Raw genomic sequence first — 16,768 nt, 5'->3', positions numbered from 1 at the left:
TATATTTTTTATTTTTGTATTTTTATTCTTCACATATTCAAACAGTCCATTTATATTTTCCAACGGGGCTATACATTTGGGTGAGGTTTTTTTCCCTCATCTGAGTAGCCTCTTTTCACTGCCAAAAATCAAATTAAAACATCTAGTGTTCAACAAAATTACAACACAATGTCAAATACAGGTAGCCTAGTCCAATAATAAACATCCAATCACATTAACCGTTACTCTCTCGCGGGAATTCCACTAACGTAGCTGCTGCTCATTCCGTTTGCTCGAAAATGGAAAAATGATTTTAAAAAGTAAGCCCCCCTCTTCCAAGGAGACACATAACAGCTTACTGGTAGTACAGCTACAACCAGCAGTACTACACCTGCATCTGTCGATGACACAAGTTGTTCTGCTTCCACAAGCACATCCAATGCCAGCATCAGTAATTCTAAATTTGTTGTTAGCCCAGCTAGTATGGACACTGAAATTTGTGAATTTGATGCAGTCGAAGAGCTACTGCCTCCTTACCCGGGAAAGTACCGAACAACAGACAGGGACGTTGGACCATCGAAGAGGAGCAAATACGATGAGAACTACATTGATTTGGGGTTCACTTATATTGGGAGTGGTGCTTTTCCTCACAGTGTGTTATATGTGTCAAAAGTACTATCTCACAACTCGATGAAACCTTCACTATTGCGCAGACATTTAGAAACAAAACATGCCAATTTGAAAAATAAGCCACGGGAGTTTTTTGAGTAAGAATTAAGACGACTTTCGAGTAGTAAGACATGTATAAAAGCAAGAGAAACCATTAATAAGAAGGGGCTAGAAGCATCTTACAGTTGAAGTCAGAAGTTTACATACACTTAGGTTGGAGTCATTAAAACTCGTTTTTCAACCACTTAACAAATTTCTTGTTAACAAACTATAGTTTTGGCAAGTCAGTTAGGACATCTACTTTGTGCATGACACAAGTAATTTTTCCAACAATTGTTTACAGACAGATTATTTCACGTATAATTCACTGTATCACAATTCCAGTGGGTCAGAAGTTTACATACACTAAGTTGACTGTGCCTTTAAACAGCTTGGAAAATTCTAAAACATTATGTCATGGCTTTAGAAGCTTCTGATAGGCTAATTGACATCATTTGAGTCAATTGGAGGTGTACCTGGCGATGTATTTCAAGGCCTACCTTCAAACTCAGTGCCTCTTTGCTTGACATCATGGAAAAATCTAAAGAAATAAGCAAAGACCTCAGAAAAATAATTCTGGCCCTCCACAAGTCTGGTTCATCCTTGGGAGCAATTTCCAAACACCTGAAGGTACCACGTTCATCTGTACAAACAATAGTATGCAAGTATAAACACCATGGGACCACACAGCCGTCATACCACTCAGGAAGGAGACGCGTTCTGTCTCCTAGAGATGAACGTACTTTGGTGGGAAAAGTGCAAATCAATCCCAGAAAAACAGCAAAGGATCTTGTGAAGATGCTGAAGGAAACAGGTACAGAAGTATCTATATCCACAGTAAAATGAGTCCTATATCAACATAACCTGAAAGGCTGCTCAGCAAGGAAGAAGCCACTGCTCCAAAACCGCCATAAAAGAAACGACTACAGTTTGCAACTGCACATGGGGACAAAGATCGTACTTTTTGGAGAAATGTCCTCTGGTCTGATGAAACAAAAATAGAACTGTTTGGCCATAATGACCATCGTTGTGTTTGGATGGAAAAAGGGGGAGGCTTGCAAGCCGAAGAAAACCATCCCAACAGTGAAGCACGGGGGTGGCATCATCATGTTGTGGGGGTGCTTTGCTGCAGGAGGGACTGGTGCACTTCACAACATAGATGGCATCATGAGGTGGGAAAATGATGTGGCTATATTGAAGCAACATCTCAAGACATCAGTCAGGAAGTTAAAGCTTGGTCGCAAATGGGTCTTCCAAATGGACAATGACCCCAAGCATACTTCCAAAGTTGTGGAAAAATGGCTTAAGGACAACAAAGTTAAGGTATTGGAGTGGCCAACACAAAGCCCTGACCTCAATCCTATAGAACATTTGTGGGCAGAACTGAAAAAGCGTGTGCGAGCAAGGAGGCCTACAAACCTGACTCAGTTACACCAGCTCTGTCAGGAGGAATGGGCCAAAATTCACCCAATTTATTGTGGGAAGCTTGTGGAAGGCTACACGAAACATTTGACCCAAGTTAAACAATTTAAAGGCAATGCTACCAAATACTAATTGAGTGTATGTAAACTTCTGACCCACTGGGAATATGATGAAAGAAATAAAAGCTGAAATAAATCACTTATTATTCTGACATTTCACATTCTTAAAATAAAGTGGTGATCATAACTGACCTAAGACAGGGAATATTTACTAGGATTAAATGTCAGAAATTGTGAAAAACGGAGTTTAAATGTATTTGGCTAAGGTGTATGTAAACTTCTGACTTCAACTGTAGATGTACAGAGGGGTCTGGAATTATTGACACCCTTGATAAAGATCAGCAATAATGACTGTAGGAAATACACTACATGACCAAAGGTATGTGGAAACCTGCTCGTTGCACACCTCATTCCAAAATCATGGGCATTAATATGGAGTTGGTCCCCCCTTTGCTGCTATAACAGCCTACACTCTTCTGGGAATGCTTTCCACTAGATGCTGGAACATTGCTGCGGGGACTTGCTTTCCATTCAGCCTCAAGAGCATTAGTGAGGTCGGGCACTGATGTTGGGCGATTAGGCCTGGCTCGCAGTCGGCGTTCCAATTCATCCCAAAGGTGTTCGATGGGATTGATGTCAGGGCTCTGTGCAGGCCAGTTAAGTTCTTCCACACCGAACTCAATAAACCATTTCTGTATGGACCTCGCTTTGGCCACGAAGGCATTGTCATGCTGAAACAGGAAGGGGCCTCCCCAAACTGGTGCCACAAAATTGGAAGCACAGAATAGTCTACAATATCATTGTATGCTGTAGCGTTAAGATTTCCCTTCACTAGAACTAAGGGGCCTAGCCTGAACCATGAAAAACAGCCGCAGACCATTATTCCTCCTCCACCAAACTTTACAGTTGGCACTATGAATTTGGGCAGGTAGCAATCTCCCGGCATCCGCCAAACCCAGATTCGTCCATCGGACTGCCAGATAGTGAAGCGTGATTCATCACTACAGAAAACACGTTTCCACTGCTCGGTAGTTAGTGTTGCAAACGAGGACAGACGATTTTTACGCATTACGCGCTTCAGCGGTCACATTCTGTGAGCTTGTGTGGCCTACCACTTCACGGCTGAGCCGTTGTTGCTCCTAGACGTTTCCACTTCACAATAACAGCACGTACAGTTGACCGGGGCAGCTCTAGCAGGGCAGAAATTTGACGAACTGACTTGTTGGAAAGATGGCATCCTAAGATGATACCACCTTAGAAGTTACTGAGCTCTTCACTAAGGCCATTCTACTGCCAATATTTTCCTATGGAGATTGCACTGCTGTGTGCTCGACTTCATACACCTGTCAGCAACGGGTGAGGCTGAAATAGCCAAATCCACTATTTTGAAGGCTTGTCCACATACTTTTGTATGTACAATGTAAATAATTCAAATACTGAGCAATATTCTACTCAATTTTCTGGGGTGAAAATTATATTATTTCATACTAATACAATTGCTCAGAGAAAGAGATTTTGTTCAACAAGGAAAAATGTTCTCAAAGGAGTAGGGGTGAAAATCATAGACACCCCTAAAGATTCTTATAAATGAGATAGTCAAAAGCGTAGTATTTGGTCCCATATTCCTGGAACTCAATGACTACATCAAGCTTGTGACTCTACAAACTTGTTGGATGCATTTGCAGTTTGTTTTGGTTGTGTTTTCAGATTATTTTGTGACCAATAGAAATGAATGGTAAATAATATATTGTGTCATTTTGGAGACACTTCTATTGTAGATAATAATAGAATATGTTTCTAAGCACTTCTACATTAATGTCGATGCTACCATGATTGCGGATAATCCTGAATTAATCGTGAATGATGATGAAAGTTACAGAGGGTCAAAGACCATAATGGTGAAAGGTCAGCGTGACTTGAATTAATATCCATGGGGCAACCATTGTAACACAGATGTATTAGGCAATACACACAGGGCCTATTCTCAATTAGATTTTCTCAACTCCTCCATCCTCTTTCCTCTGTCGTCTCTCGCCTCCTTTTGAAAACGGTCAAGGGTAATCAGGGAGCGGAAGCGAGGAGAGGGAACGTGGACGAAAACGCGCTTGTATGAAATGAGATTCTGCTTCTCCACTCGCACGTCATCAGGCAAATGTCGTTTATAGGTGTGGATCCCAAAACAAATGTGTAAAGTGCTTAAAACAAATTAAGTTAGTTGTGCACAACACTTTATAGATAAAAACAATATTATCGTTTTAAACGTGTGCATGCTTTCTCTTCCGACAAAACAAAAGCTGAAACAAAGGGGGTGTGGCAGATTTCAAAACACTTCCGCGAAGGACTCATGTAGGGTATACATGACCGTCCTCGATGAAAAGTGGCTTTCGAGGAGTGGAGGGCCTTTTCTCATTTGGACAAGTCTGTCTTCCGCCATCTCTCCGTCCTTTCTCCTCTGTGACCTGGAAAACAATAAGTGGTCGAGTGGTCGAGGATAGTGTCAATTCGTTAGTAGGCAAACGGTTGACGGTCCTCCCCTCATCGATAGCCTCCTTTTGGCGAGGAAGTACAATTCTACAGTGGGGGAAAAAGTACCCAACTGTCATACTTGAGTAAAAGTAAAGATATCTTAATAGAAAATTACTCAAGTAAAAGTAAAGGTCAACCCAGTAAAATTCTACTTGAGTAAAAGTCTAAAATTATTTGGTTTAAAATATACTTAAATATCAAAAGTAAAAGTATAAATCATTTTAAATTCCTTATATTAAGCAAACCAGATGGCACCATTTTCTTGTTTTTTTAATTTACGGAAAGCCAGGTGCACACTCCAAAACTCAGACATCATTTACAAACAAAGCACTTGTGTTTAGTGAGTCCGCCAGATCAGAGGCAATAGGGATGACCAGTTCGGTTGATAAGTGAGTGAATTTGACTATTTTCCTGTCCTGCTAAGCAAGAAACAAGTACTTTTGGGTTTCAAAGAAAATGTATGGAGTAAAAAGTACAATATTTTCTTAAGAAATGTAGTGAAGTAAAAGTAAAAGTAGTCAAAAATATAAATAGTAAAGTACAGATACCCCAAAAAACGACTTAAGTAGTACTTTAAATTATTTTTGCTTAAGTACTTTACACCACTGCAAGTGTATGCTACCTGAGTCCTTCGCGAAAAAAGTTTGGAAATCTGCCACACTCTCTTTGAATCAGCTGTTTTCTCAAAGGAGAAAAGCATGCAAACATAAAAAAACGAAATTCTACTTACCGTAATTTCCGGACTATTAAGCGCACCTGAATATAAGCCGCACCCACTGAATTAAAAAATGTAAAAAATATTATTTTGAACATAAATAAGCCGCACATGTCTATAAGCCGCAGGTGCCTACCGGTACATTGAAACAGATGAACTTTACACAGGCTTTAACGAAACACGGCTTGTAACAAAAATAAATAGGCTTTAACGAAACACGGCTTGTAACAAAAAATAAAAAATTAGCAGTAAGCTTTAGTTGTCTTTTTGCACTGAGTCAATTCCTCACGCTGCTGTTTCCAACGTCTTATCATCGACTCATTAAGACCAAGCTCCCGTGCAGCAGCTCTATTTCCTTTTCCAACAGCCAGATCAATCGCCTTCAACTTGAAAGCTGCATCATATGCATTTCTCCGTGTCTTTGCCATGATGAGGGTGACAAAATGACTACCGTAATCAGAATGATGGGAAGTTTGAGAGCGCTCGATTTAATCCAAACAGTAAACAAAAAAGTTGTTTGATCTTAACCCGTTCGGCAATTTCATTGGTGTAATGAAAGCTTCATGCCGCCAAAAAACTGAGCAAGTCACAGAATGTGTTTTTTTGGAGAAAAAATAATTGAAAGCGGGAAAAATCCATATATTAGCCGCGTCATTGTTTAAGCCATGGAGTTCAAAGCGTGGGAAAAAAGTTGCGGCTTATAGTCCGGAATTTACGGTATCCTTTTATCTATAAAATGACTTGCACAACTAGCTAAGTGATGTTTTTATCACTTTAGACATTTATTTTAGGATTCCACCCTGTAAACATCAATAAGAGTCTCATTTCATAAAAGTGCATTTTTGACTACTTTCCCTCTCCTCGCCACCTCTCCTCGATTACCTCTGACCTTTTCCAAAAGGAGGCCAGAGAACGGAAAAGAGAGGACACAAGAGTTAAGCAAACCAATTGAGAAAAGGCCATGGACACTCTTCAGTTTTCCTACTAACGAATTGACATCTCCTCAACCACTCAACCACTTGGTTTCCGGGTCACATTGGAGAGAGAACGGTGGAGACTTTAGCCCAAATGAGAAAAGGCCCCATGACTAGTGAACCTCATCATATCTCTCTCTTCACAGCTGTCCACTCCATTAGGCAGGATTAATCAAACTCCTCCCAGGTGGTGTGGTGGGCTGCAAGCCTGCTACAGTGTGTTACTGGGCTGCTACACTGTGTATAATATCGCTTCAGCTCTGTCCAACCGCCTGAAGTGTTTGAACAAGAAACATTAGTGTTGAAAGAAACGTAAATGCTTCCATTTGAAATTGAAGATGCTCTGAGCTGCATCTTCACTCCTAGTCCTAGAGTGATGCTGGTGTATAGGGTCTGTGAGAGTTTTCAGGCCTTTTGATTTAGACCTGAGCACTTTGTGAGGTGACTTTGTTCAACAAAATCACTTAAATTAGTTGATAAGCTGATTGAGGCACAATACAAAAGCAACCGACTCCATGTTTTGCAATATAACCATGTTGTCATTTCGTCAACCTCTGTACTCTACAGTGACAAGTTCACCAGCAGCGATTGAATTTAGAGCAAACCTATCTGGATAGTGCTGCCACCCTCAGGACAGATACTGCAATGGCAGACTACTTAAGGAGCAAGGTGTCTGTGAAAGCCTCTCGATACTGCAGTTTGTCATGAAATAGTGTCATCTCATCCATACACATCCACTAGTAAGAGAAGAGCAGCGACTAACCTGAGTGACTTTCTCAGTGACCCCGTGTGTGCGGTCCATTAGTTTACAGGGGGCGATGATGTCAATCTCCGCAGACGGGAGGGCCACCAGGGGGTCTGGCCTGTTGTCCAGTGGGTTGAGCTGGGTCACGTGACTTAAGGTCCGGAAGCGGATCAGGTTGGGGTCAGACGTGGAGTCAGATGTAACATTACGCAGACTGGACTTCATTCCGCCTGTGAAGGAATAAATATAGATGGATATTTCATTGCCTGTGACTTAAGAGTTGAATGTGCTGAGTGCAAGATACAGCATAAGGAGATATTGAACAGATGGAACATAAATGTAAGACAAGCATTAATCAATTACATGTTCTTTGATCCTCAAATTTCGTTATGCCACCCGCGCCCTAAACCTCCTTCGTGTGTCCCATACATGTCCTCTACCTGTGCTGCTGGGCCGCGTCTGGAGCTTCCCGTGCCAGCTGGACCGTCCCCTGCGTGTCTTGATGCCGTCCACAGATGAGGCGTGCAGCGGGCTGCAGAGGCTCTCATAGGAGCGGCTGGGCATCACGCTGCAGTTGGAGCCACACTCCTCGTCCACCCAGAGGCAGTGCAGCCTGGGGGAGGACTGGGAGAAGCCCATGGCCAGGGACAGGGCTTGAGGGGCATCAGAGGGGTCCCCGGTGGGAGAGACGGGGTCACCTATAAACATGCCATTTAGCAGACACTTTTATCCAAAGCAACTTACAATGAGTGCATATATTTTTGTATTTGACCACAGTGAGAATCAAGCCCACAAGCATGTTATTACTAGCATGATACTTTTACCAACTGAGCCACACAGGACTACTCACCTCCCAGCAAGGCCCTCTGGTCCTCGTCCCAGAGTAGTACCCCGGTGCCCCCCAGCCGCCGCCGCTCTGGCAGGGACAGCAGCTTGTCCAGGGCTACAGACTCATGCCCCAGGGCAGAGCGGTCCCGCTGGTGGCCCAGCTCGGAGTCATCCTCCAGGGAATGTTTACTGCTGCTGAGGGAGCGGAGCAGGGCGGAGGGTAGGCGGAACCTATGCCGACGTGCTGCAGGTCAGAGGGGAAAGGTCAGAGGGAAAAGGAGATAGGTTTCTGACTGCATTACACACCACACCAACATCATTAGTAAAACAATGACTTAATTAATTACTACACTCTTAGAAAAAAAGGTACTGAATTGTACTTAAAGGGGTACAAACGCATGTGACTGTAGTGGTACCCTGTGTCCATTGTGCCATTAGTTATAGGTACATAATTGTACCCAGTTTGAGGTTAAAAGTTTGTTCCTTTATTTTTTTTAAAATAAGAACTAAATATTATTTTTGGTGGATTTTTCCTTCCTCTATGGGATCGGTCCCCCTCCTCATGGGACGGTTGAGCTAACGTAGGCTAATGTGATTAGCATGAGGTTGTAAGTAACAAAATAATTCCCAGGACATAGACATATCTGATACAGGCAGAAAGCTTACATTCTTGTTAATCTAACTGCACTGTCCAATTTACAGGTGCTATTACAGTGAAATAATACCATGCTATTGTTTGAGGAGAGTGCACAATTATGAAATTGAAATTGTATTAATAAAACAATTAGGTACATTTGGGCAGTCGTGTACATCATTTTGAACAGATATACAATGGTTCATTGGATCATTCAAAAACTTTCCACATACACGGCTGCCATCTAGCGGCCAAAATATAAATTGTCCTTGGGCTTGAATAATACATTATGGCCTTTCTCTTGCATTTCAAATAATAATAAACGCATGTTTTTTTCTTTATATTATCTTTTACCAGATCTAATGTGTTATATTCTCCTACATTAATTTCACATTTACACAAACTTCAAAGTGTTTCCTTTCAAAAGGTATCAAGAATATGCTTCAGGTCCTGAGCTACAGACAGTTAGATTTGGGTAAGTCATTTTAGGCGAAAATTTAAAAAAAGGTCAGATCCTTAAGAGGTTTTAAGGTCACTACAATATTAATTAGAGCTCTTTGTTGTCTCTCATGTAAGCCTTTATAAAGACTTCAGAACTGAAAGCCAAAAAGCTCAACTTTAATTAACATAAACAGAGACCACTTAAACACTTCCACTCACAGGTGGCCAAAAAGAACAAACTGAAATCCACGCCCCACTAAGCCACGCCTCCAATGATTGTACAAAAATGGACCATTATAATACAGTACATTATCCACACATACCGGAAATGGTACCGAACAGTACCATGTGAGATCATATGTGTACCTCTGAAGGTGCAAGATATGCATTTCTATCTTCTTGTACCCAAGAGAAAAATACTGTACCCTAAAAACTCTGGACCCCACTCATTACCTCAATCTCTTCCTGACTTACTAGAACTAGATTTTTTAAGGTTTTCCACACAGAGGATCTTCATTGTTTACCTAGGGGAAGCCAGGGGATGGGCAGCTTGTTGAGCTCTCTGGTCGGGGAGCTGGGAATAGGTGGATCAGTGGGCAGCTCAAAGTTGAGGATGAACATGATCACCAAGCCATCCTCATTCTTCACTGGCACCACATCAATTTTACAGGAGAAACACATACCTGAACACAGAGACACACACATCACCACCAAAGTAGAAAACACCTGTATTTTAAAGCACATGAATGCATACCAAAGTTCTCCTCTAGAGAAAGACACACAACAGCAGATGGCCAACTGGGCAAAAACTGATTGAATCAATGTTGTTTCCACGTCATTCAAAAAAACGATCAATGTGATGGCATTGAATCAACGTGGAAAACTGATTGGATTTGCAAAAAGTCGTCAACTTAAGGGCATTTCGTATTTTTGTCCTACAACTTTTAACCTAAATTCAATGAGATGATTATATATTTTGTTGATTTCACATTGAATTCAACAAAAATGAATGATCTGCTGTTATCATTCAATATTCAGGATAGTATTGTAATAGGCTCCATAATAACGGAAATAACGTCTTTTGATGTAATTTGCTGAGAGAGAGAGGCACTGACTCCTCCACATCGTCCACCTGGCAGAGCGCTACAGCTATGCCAGGAGCCAAATCAATCTGGCTTCCCCTGGGAGAATGGGAGAGAGAGAGAGAGAGAGAGAGAGAGAGAGAGGTCACTGACTGACTGTGGAGGGATGGGGAGGAGGTAGTCAGATAACGGGTTAGCAGGAAGGACACATAGGACAGGCCTGACAGGAACAGTAGGAATATACTGTATCATCATCATCCCCTCCCGGATTAGAGCTCTAACATGGCCCCTTATCTTGCCTAATTCATCTCATTGAAATCACACAGTCATCTACTGTACTGCAAAACCATCTGCTACTGAACACTTTGTTCCGGGACGCACCACATCCTAAATCTATACAGATTTATATGCACATTGGTTTAGTCACCTTTTACATGTGGAGCACACCTGAGAATACTTCAATTGCTAGGTATAATAACAATGGTGACCCTATCAAAAACTGAGTGAAGGTCTTCAAGGGACTTTACTGAAATCACTGGTTGGAATTAAAAGTGTTCAAGTGGAAAAAAATGACCTAAATACATTTTTAAGACTACTGGTGAACATTTTTAAATAAACATTAGCATAATGTATATCATATTTTCTGCACCTGCAGGGGATCAGTAGATTATATTACAAAGAGCCAAGGACAATTATCAGGGGCAATATGGAAAATGGATCATACTTCTCATGAAGACCACAAGCACCATATAAACCAAAATAAATTATAGGATTATATCCCCCCCTCCCATCTCTCTTTTCCTCTCTCTCCATCTCAGTTTTTTTCTCCCCGCCCCTTCTCTTTCTTCTTTCCACCCTACCTCTCCCTCATCATCACAAACTCTGAATTACTCATTGGAGATTTCTCTCTCTCTTTCCCTTCATGAAATATTTACATATTAGCCTGAGGAGAGAGCTGAACTATTGATCTGTCTGTTCCTCCACTATTTCTTCTCTGTCTGCAATAACACTGGCAGGCAGGGGACAGCAGAGTTGTTCAAACCATTTAAAACTTCGCCAAGACCAGAGATGAGAGATGCCTGACACAATGATGGATATACATGCTAGACTCAGCCAATAATACTACTCATCTAGCCTGCATGAATGCATATCATTAAGTGATGGAGGAACAATGACAAATCAATGACAGACAGCTCTTGCATTCCAGCAGTGCCCAACTCAGATAAGCAGCTGAGAATGAGTCCGTCTGATATACACTACCGTTCAAAAGTTTGGGGTCACTTAGAAATTCCCTTGTTTTTGTAAGAAAAACACATTTTTGGTCCATTAAAATAACAGTAAATTGATCAGAAATACAGTGTAGACATTGTTAATGTTGTAAGTGACTATTGTAGCTGGAAACGGCTGATTTTTTTATGGAATATCTACATAGGCATACAGAGGCCCACTATCAGCAACCATCACTCCTGTGTTCCAATGGCACGTTGTGTTAATAGCTAATCCAAGTTGATCGTTTTAAAAGGCTAATTGATCATTAGAAAACCCTTTTGCAATTATGTTAGCACAGCTGAAAACTGGCCTTCTTTAGACTTGTTGAGTATCTGGAGCATCAGCATTTGTGGGTTCGATTACAGGCTCAAAATGGCCAGAAACAAAGACTTTCTACTGAAACTCGTCAGTCTATTCTTGTTCTGAGAAATGAAGGTTATTCTAATGTGAGAAACTACCAAGAAACTGAAGATCTCGTACAACGTTGTGTATCTTCACAGAACAGCGCAAACTGGCGCTAACCAGAACAGAAAGAGGAGTGGAAGGCCCCGGTGCACAACTGAGCAAGAGGCCAAGTACATTAGAGTGTCTAGTTTGGAAACAGACGCCTCACAAGTCCTCAACTGGCAGCTTCATTAAATAGTACCCGCAAAACACCAGTCTCAACGTCAGCAGTGATGAGGCGACTCCGGGATGCTGGCCTTCTAGACAGAGTAACAAAGAAAAATAATATATTAAATATTCACAAAATCAAATTCGTCACAAGTGTGGACACTGGATTGGATCATTGACTGGGTACTAATGATTGATACTAGGTGTGGATACTGTTCATGAAGATGACACTTAAAGACATCCAGTGATATTTGAACTTTTCCTGTTGGAAAGCGATAAACCAAGTATAAATACAGTAAAGCACACACACTAAAGGGTATCAAAAATTTGTTTTGAGAAAAATAATGTTTTTTAGACAACTGCAAACTTCAAGGAGTAGTTGTGGAAGGAAGTCATCATTGTTCTCACTGAAGAGAATTAGAGATAGAGACTAGGACCTGGGCCCTATTGGAAATAAGAAGTCTTCATCAATGTGAAGCCCTTAAAAAAACAATTACTTTGTGTGAGGTTCTCTATCGAATACCTAAGAAAAGGAAAACAAGAATTCCTCTAAAACAGATTTTAAGACAGATCCACCTTTGGCCCATCCACAAAATCCCACTGAAACAATGTTTCACTTCAACAATAGTCAAACAGTTTGATTTAGTTTGGATTCCGAGGATACCTTTGACCTGCTAAAAATAAAGCACCAACAACCACTGAGCCAATCCTTCCTTCAGAAATATACAGTTATTTTAGAGCCAAAAAAAGAATCACACTATCGGAATTTGGCTTTACGTGTGAACACACATCTATGAAAAGTTAGACATGACTAATGTACACTCATAATAGCCATTCACAACGCCCTGTAAGTCATCATCACTCTACCTAATAATAACCTTAGGAGTCAGCCAATAATAGCTCAGTGAGATTTACAGTGTGTGGGGTCATTCCTCACCCATAGAAAATTAATCTGGTTGGTGTGAGTGCCTTACATTGAGCCTTCCACAGCATCTTTCTAACATCACACTTTCCACATCTCTGATGTTATTGATCTGCATTATATTTTACTACACAACATCAATTCAGGGCTGGGGATGGCAGAATTACCGGATAACCATGTAACCAACGGTTATGGATGAAGACCGTCGTGAAAATAAAATAACTGTCATAACTGTTTAAATCAGTGGAGGCTCCTCAGAGGAGGAAGGGGAGGACCATCCTACTCAGTGAATTTCAGAAAAATGTAAATAGTAAAACATAAAAAAAGTGATCCTTTTTAGATAAAACTATAGTAAATATATTCACATCACCAAATAATTTATTAAAACACACTGTTTTGCAATGAAGGTCTACAGTAGCCTCAGAATCACTGTAAGGTAGCATCATAGTGTAACCGGAGGACAGCTAGCTTCTGTCCTCCTCTGGGTACATTGACTTCAATACAAAACCTAGGAGGCTCATGGTTCTCACCCCCTATCCATAGACTTACACAGTAATTATGACAACTTCCAGAGGATGTCCTCCAACCTATCAGAGCTCTTGCAGCATCAATTGACATGTTGTCCACCTAATCAAACGATCAGAGAATTAATCTAGTCCTGAAAGCATAAACTACAGCTAGTTAACACTGCAGTGTATAAAATATGGTGAGTAGTTGACTCAAAGAGAGCAAAAGATAATAGTTGAATAGTTTTGAACAAATTAATTTCTTTTAAAATGAAAGAGAAGCAAGAGAGAATTAATAGTATATATTTTTTACTTTCACTTACTTAGCTGGCGTCGAATGCAGCTAGCTAGTTTAGCCTATTCAAACACCTGGCTCAAACATAGAATCATTCTATGTTAGCTACCTGGCGATGGCTATCCAACACTGGAACTCTTCCAAGTCAAGGTAAGCTTTTAGTTTTATTAATTTATTGCCACCGGGGCCCGCTGGTGTAACTGCCAAATTGCTTGCTGCTGACTGTACACCGTAATGCACGACTGTAGCAATTTATTAAAGCGTTAGTTCTAGTAGCTACAGTGCATTCGGAAAGTATTCAGACCTCTTGACCTTTTACACATTTTGTTACTTTACAGCCACCAAGACTCTGCCTGGCCAAACTGTGCAATCGGGCGAGAAGGGCCTTGGTCAGGGAGGTGACCAAGAACCCGATGGTCACTCTGACAGAGCTCCAGAGTTCCACTGTGGAGATGGGAAAACCTTCCAGAAGGACAACCATCTCTGCAGCACTCCACCAATCAGGCCTTTACGGTAGAGTGGTCAGATGGAAGCCACTCCTCAGTAAAAGGCACATGACAGCCCGCTTGGAGTTTTCCAAAAGGCACCTAAAGGACTCTCAGACCATGAAAAACAAGATTCTCTGATGAAACCAAGATTGAACTCTTTGGCCTGAATGCCAAGCGTCACATCTGTAGGAAACCAGGCACCGTTCATCACCTGGTCAATACCATCCCTACGGTGAAGCATGGTGGTGGCAGCATCATGCTGTGGGAGTGTTTTTCAGCGGCAGGGACTGGGAAACTAGATGGGATCAAGGGAAAGATGAACGGAGCAAAGTCGAGAGAGATCCTTGATCCCTGCTCCAGAGCGCTACGACATCCGACTGGAGCGAAGGTTCACCTTTCAACAGGACAATGACCCTAAGCACACAGCCAAGACAACGCAGGAGCGGCTTCGGGACAAGTCTCTGAATGTCCTTGAGTGGCCCAGCCAGAGCCCGGACTTGAACCCGATTGAACATCTCTGGAGAGACCTGAGAATAGCTGTGCAGCGACGCTCTCCCTCCAACCTGACAGAGCTTGAGAGGATCTGCAGAGAAGAATGGGAGAAACTCCCCAAATACAGGTGTGCCAAGCTTGTAGCTTTATACCCAAGAAGACTCGCGGCTGTAATCGCTGCCAAAGGTGCTTCAACAAAGTACTGAGTAAAGGGTCTGAAAACCTATGTAAATATGATATTTGAGTTTTTGATTTTTTTATACATTTGCAAAAAATTGTGAAGATTGATGAGGGGAAAAACTATTTAATAAATTATAGAATAAGGCAGTAACATAAAATGTGGAAAAAGTGATGTGGTCTAAACTCTTTCCTAATGTATAAAATTGAGCACCAATCAATGCAATCTCCATAGACAAACATTGTCCGTAGAATGGCATTACTGAAGATCTCAGTGATTTTCAACGTGGCACCGTCATAGGATGCCACTTTCCTTCAAATCTCTGCCCTGCTAGAACTGCCCCAGTCAACTGTAAGTGCTGTTATTGTGAAGGGGAAATGTCTCAGCCGCGAGGATGTAGGCAACACAAGCTCACAGTACAGGACAGCCGAGTGGTCCTTCCACATATTTTCCCCAATTTCGCACTAATGCAATTCCACAAAATATACAACATGCATAGCAGCAGATTAGCAAAAAAATGTAATAGCACATTATCCAAACAGGTTGTCGCATAGAAGCCTTTAGCCTAACGTATTTACTTCACACAACGTCGCAATAAATTCAAAGCACGCGCATAATTGACACTGCCAGACTGCACACACAACCCGAATGCAGTTAATAAACTCTACAGGAAACCTCTACAGTATAGCCTATAAAATAACATGTACCTCTTTGAGCTGTTATTGTGACTCTTCAGACAGTCACACATTTTATAGGACAATGCACAATTCACTTCATAGGCATCTAAGTCACAGACATGAAATCTGTGAGGAGAGCCAGCTCTCCTGTCCTAGAGCCAAGGCTATTTCCCTATCCAATCCCAATACCACTGAAACCCAAAATGCAGATTCCTGTCTCACATGAAAATTCCTAACTTTATTCTGTAATCCAGTTAGGTTGTAAAGCATTATCAAAGCACGTCTCTCGCCTATGCATGCCAAAACACAGCTATAACATTATCCCCGCTGTCTCGTACTTGCTGCCCATGAGAGCTTCACTAGAGAATGTGTGAATAACAAACGGTTTGAGAGTAGATATGGATATGTTTAAAACAGAGTTGGTCCTCGTTAAGAATAAGATACCTTCCCACTGGGCACAGACGTCAGCTCAACGTTTATTCCACGTTGGTTCAATGTAATTTCATTGAAATGCCGTGTAAACAACGTTGTTTACACCAGTGTGTGCCCAGTGGGTTTATATTTAAACTATTTCCACTCTTCATCTTCATCTACAGTATCTGTATAATCATCAGCTAGATTTAGCCAAATATAGGAGATATTCTGTCTCGGGGCGCTGGCGCCTGAGCGTGCTCGGCGAGCCTCTGCGGATGCGCGATTAGGGGCGCTCCAAATGACGGCCGGTCCGCACCCGTCTGGGAGAGTGTTCCCCCGGGCTCTGAAATCTTTACATAGTGGCACGGCCAAGCCGACAAGGTGGCACAGCACCCATCTCGGGAGAGAGCTGACGCTTAAACCGACTAGTAAAAACCTAAAACTGACCCTTACCTTAACCAAACCCTCAACCCTGAGCCTAATTTTTATACATTCTGAAATGAAATATAGATTTGGGCGTGTGTCTTTATAGCCATCAATAATTGAACCTCTGCATTTGAGCTTCGACGCTGCCATTGGACATGACTCAACACAACCGCAACACAGGCAGTATAGCAGCTTTCACTGATTTAAAAGGAAGCATTCCCTCCCTGTCTGATGGCAAGGCCGGACGCCCCCCTGGGTGTAGTGTAGCAGAGCCGTGATTTGGGGAGAACCCTGGCATAGTGACCATCTTGGTTTTAAATGGGCACTTCCGATTGTTGCTGTATTTCCTGGGACTATCGGGATAAATATGAATTAT

The 16,768-nt window shown here is 41.8% G+C and overlaps 1 protein-coding gene across 1 annotated transcript in view; it reads right to left on the bottom strand.

Moving 5' to 3' along the window:
- LOC106569206 (voltage-gated inwardly rectifying potassium channel KCNH2) overlaps window positions 1-16,768 on the bottom strand; it is a 78,917-nt gene that overhangs the window by 45,080 nt on the left and 17,069 nt on the right. The window contains exons 3-6 of the mRNA XM_082960685.1: window positions 9,556-9,714; window positions 7,979-8,200; window positions 7,569-7,826; window positions 7,147-7,358 (exon numbers count right to left, since the gene is read on the bottom strand). Of these exons, the coding sequence (XP_082816811.1) occupies window positions 7,147-7,358; window positions 7,569-7,826; window positions 7,979-8,200; window positions 9,556-9,714 (851 nt within the window). The remainder of the gene's footprint in view (window positions 1-7,146; window positions 7,359-7,568; window positions 7,827-7,978; window positions 8,201-9,555; window positions 9,715-16,768) is intronic.

Source organism: Salmo salar, chromosome 14 (genome assembly GCF_965601325.2).
Source record: "Salmo salar chromosome 14, fSalSal1, whole genome shotgun sequence".
Taxonomy (NCBI): Eukaryota; Metazoa; Chordata; class Actinopteri; order Salmoniformes; family Salmonidae; genus Salmo; species Salmo salar.
Note: the sequence above shows the minus strand (reverse complement) of the source record. Positions and strands in the feature narration are given on the sequence as shown.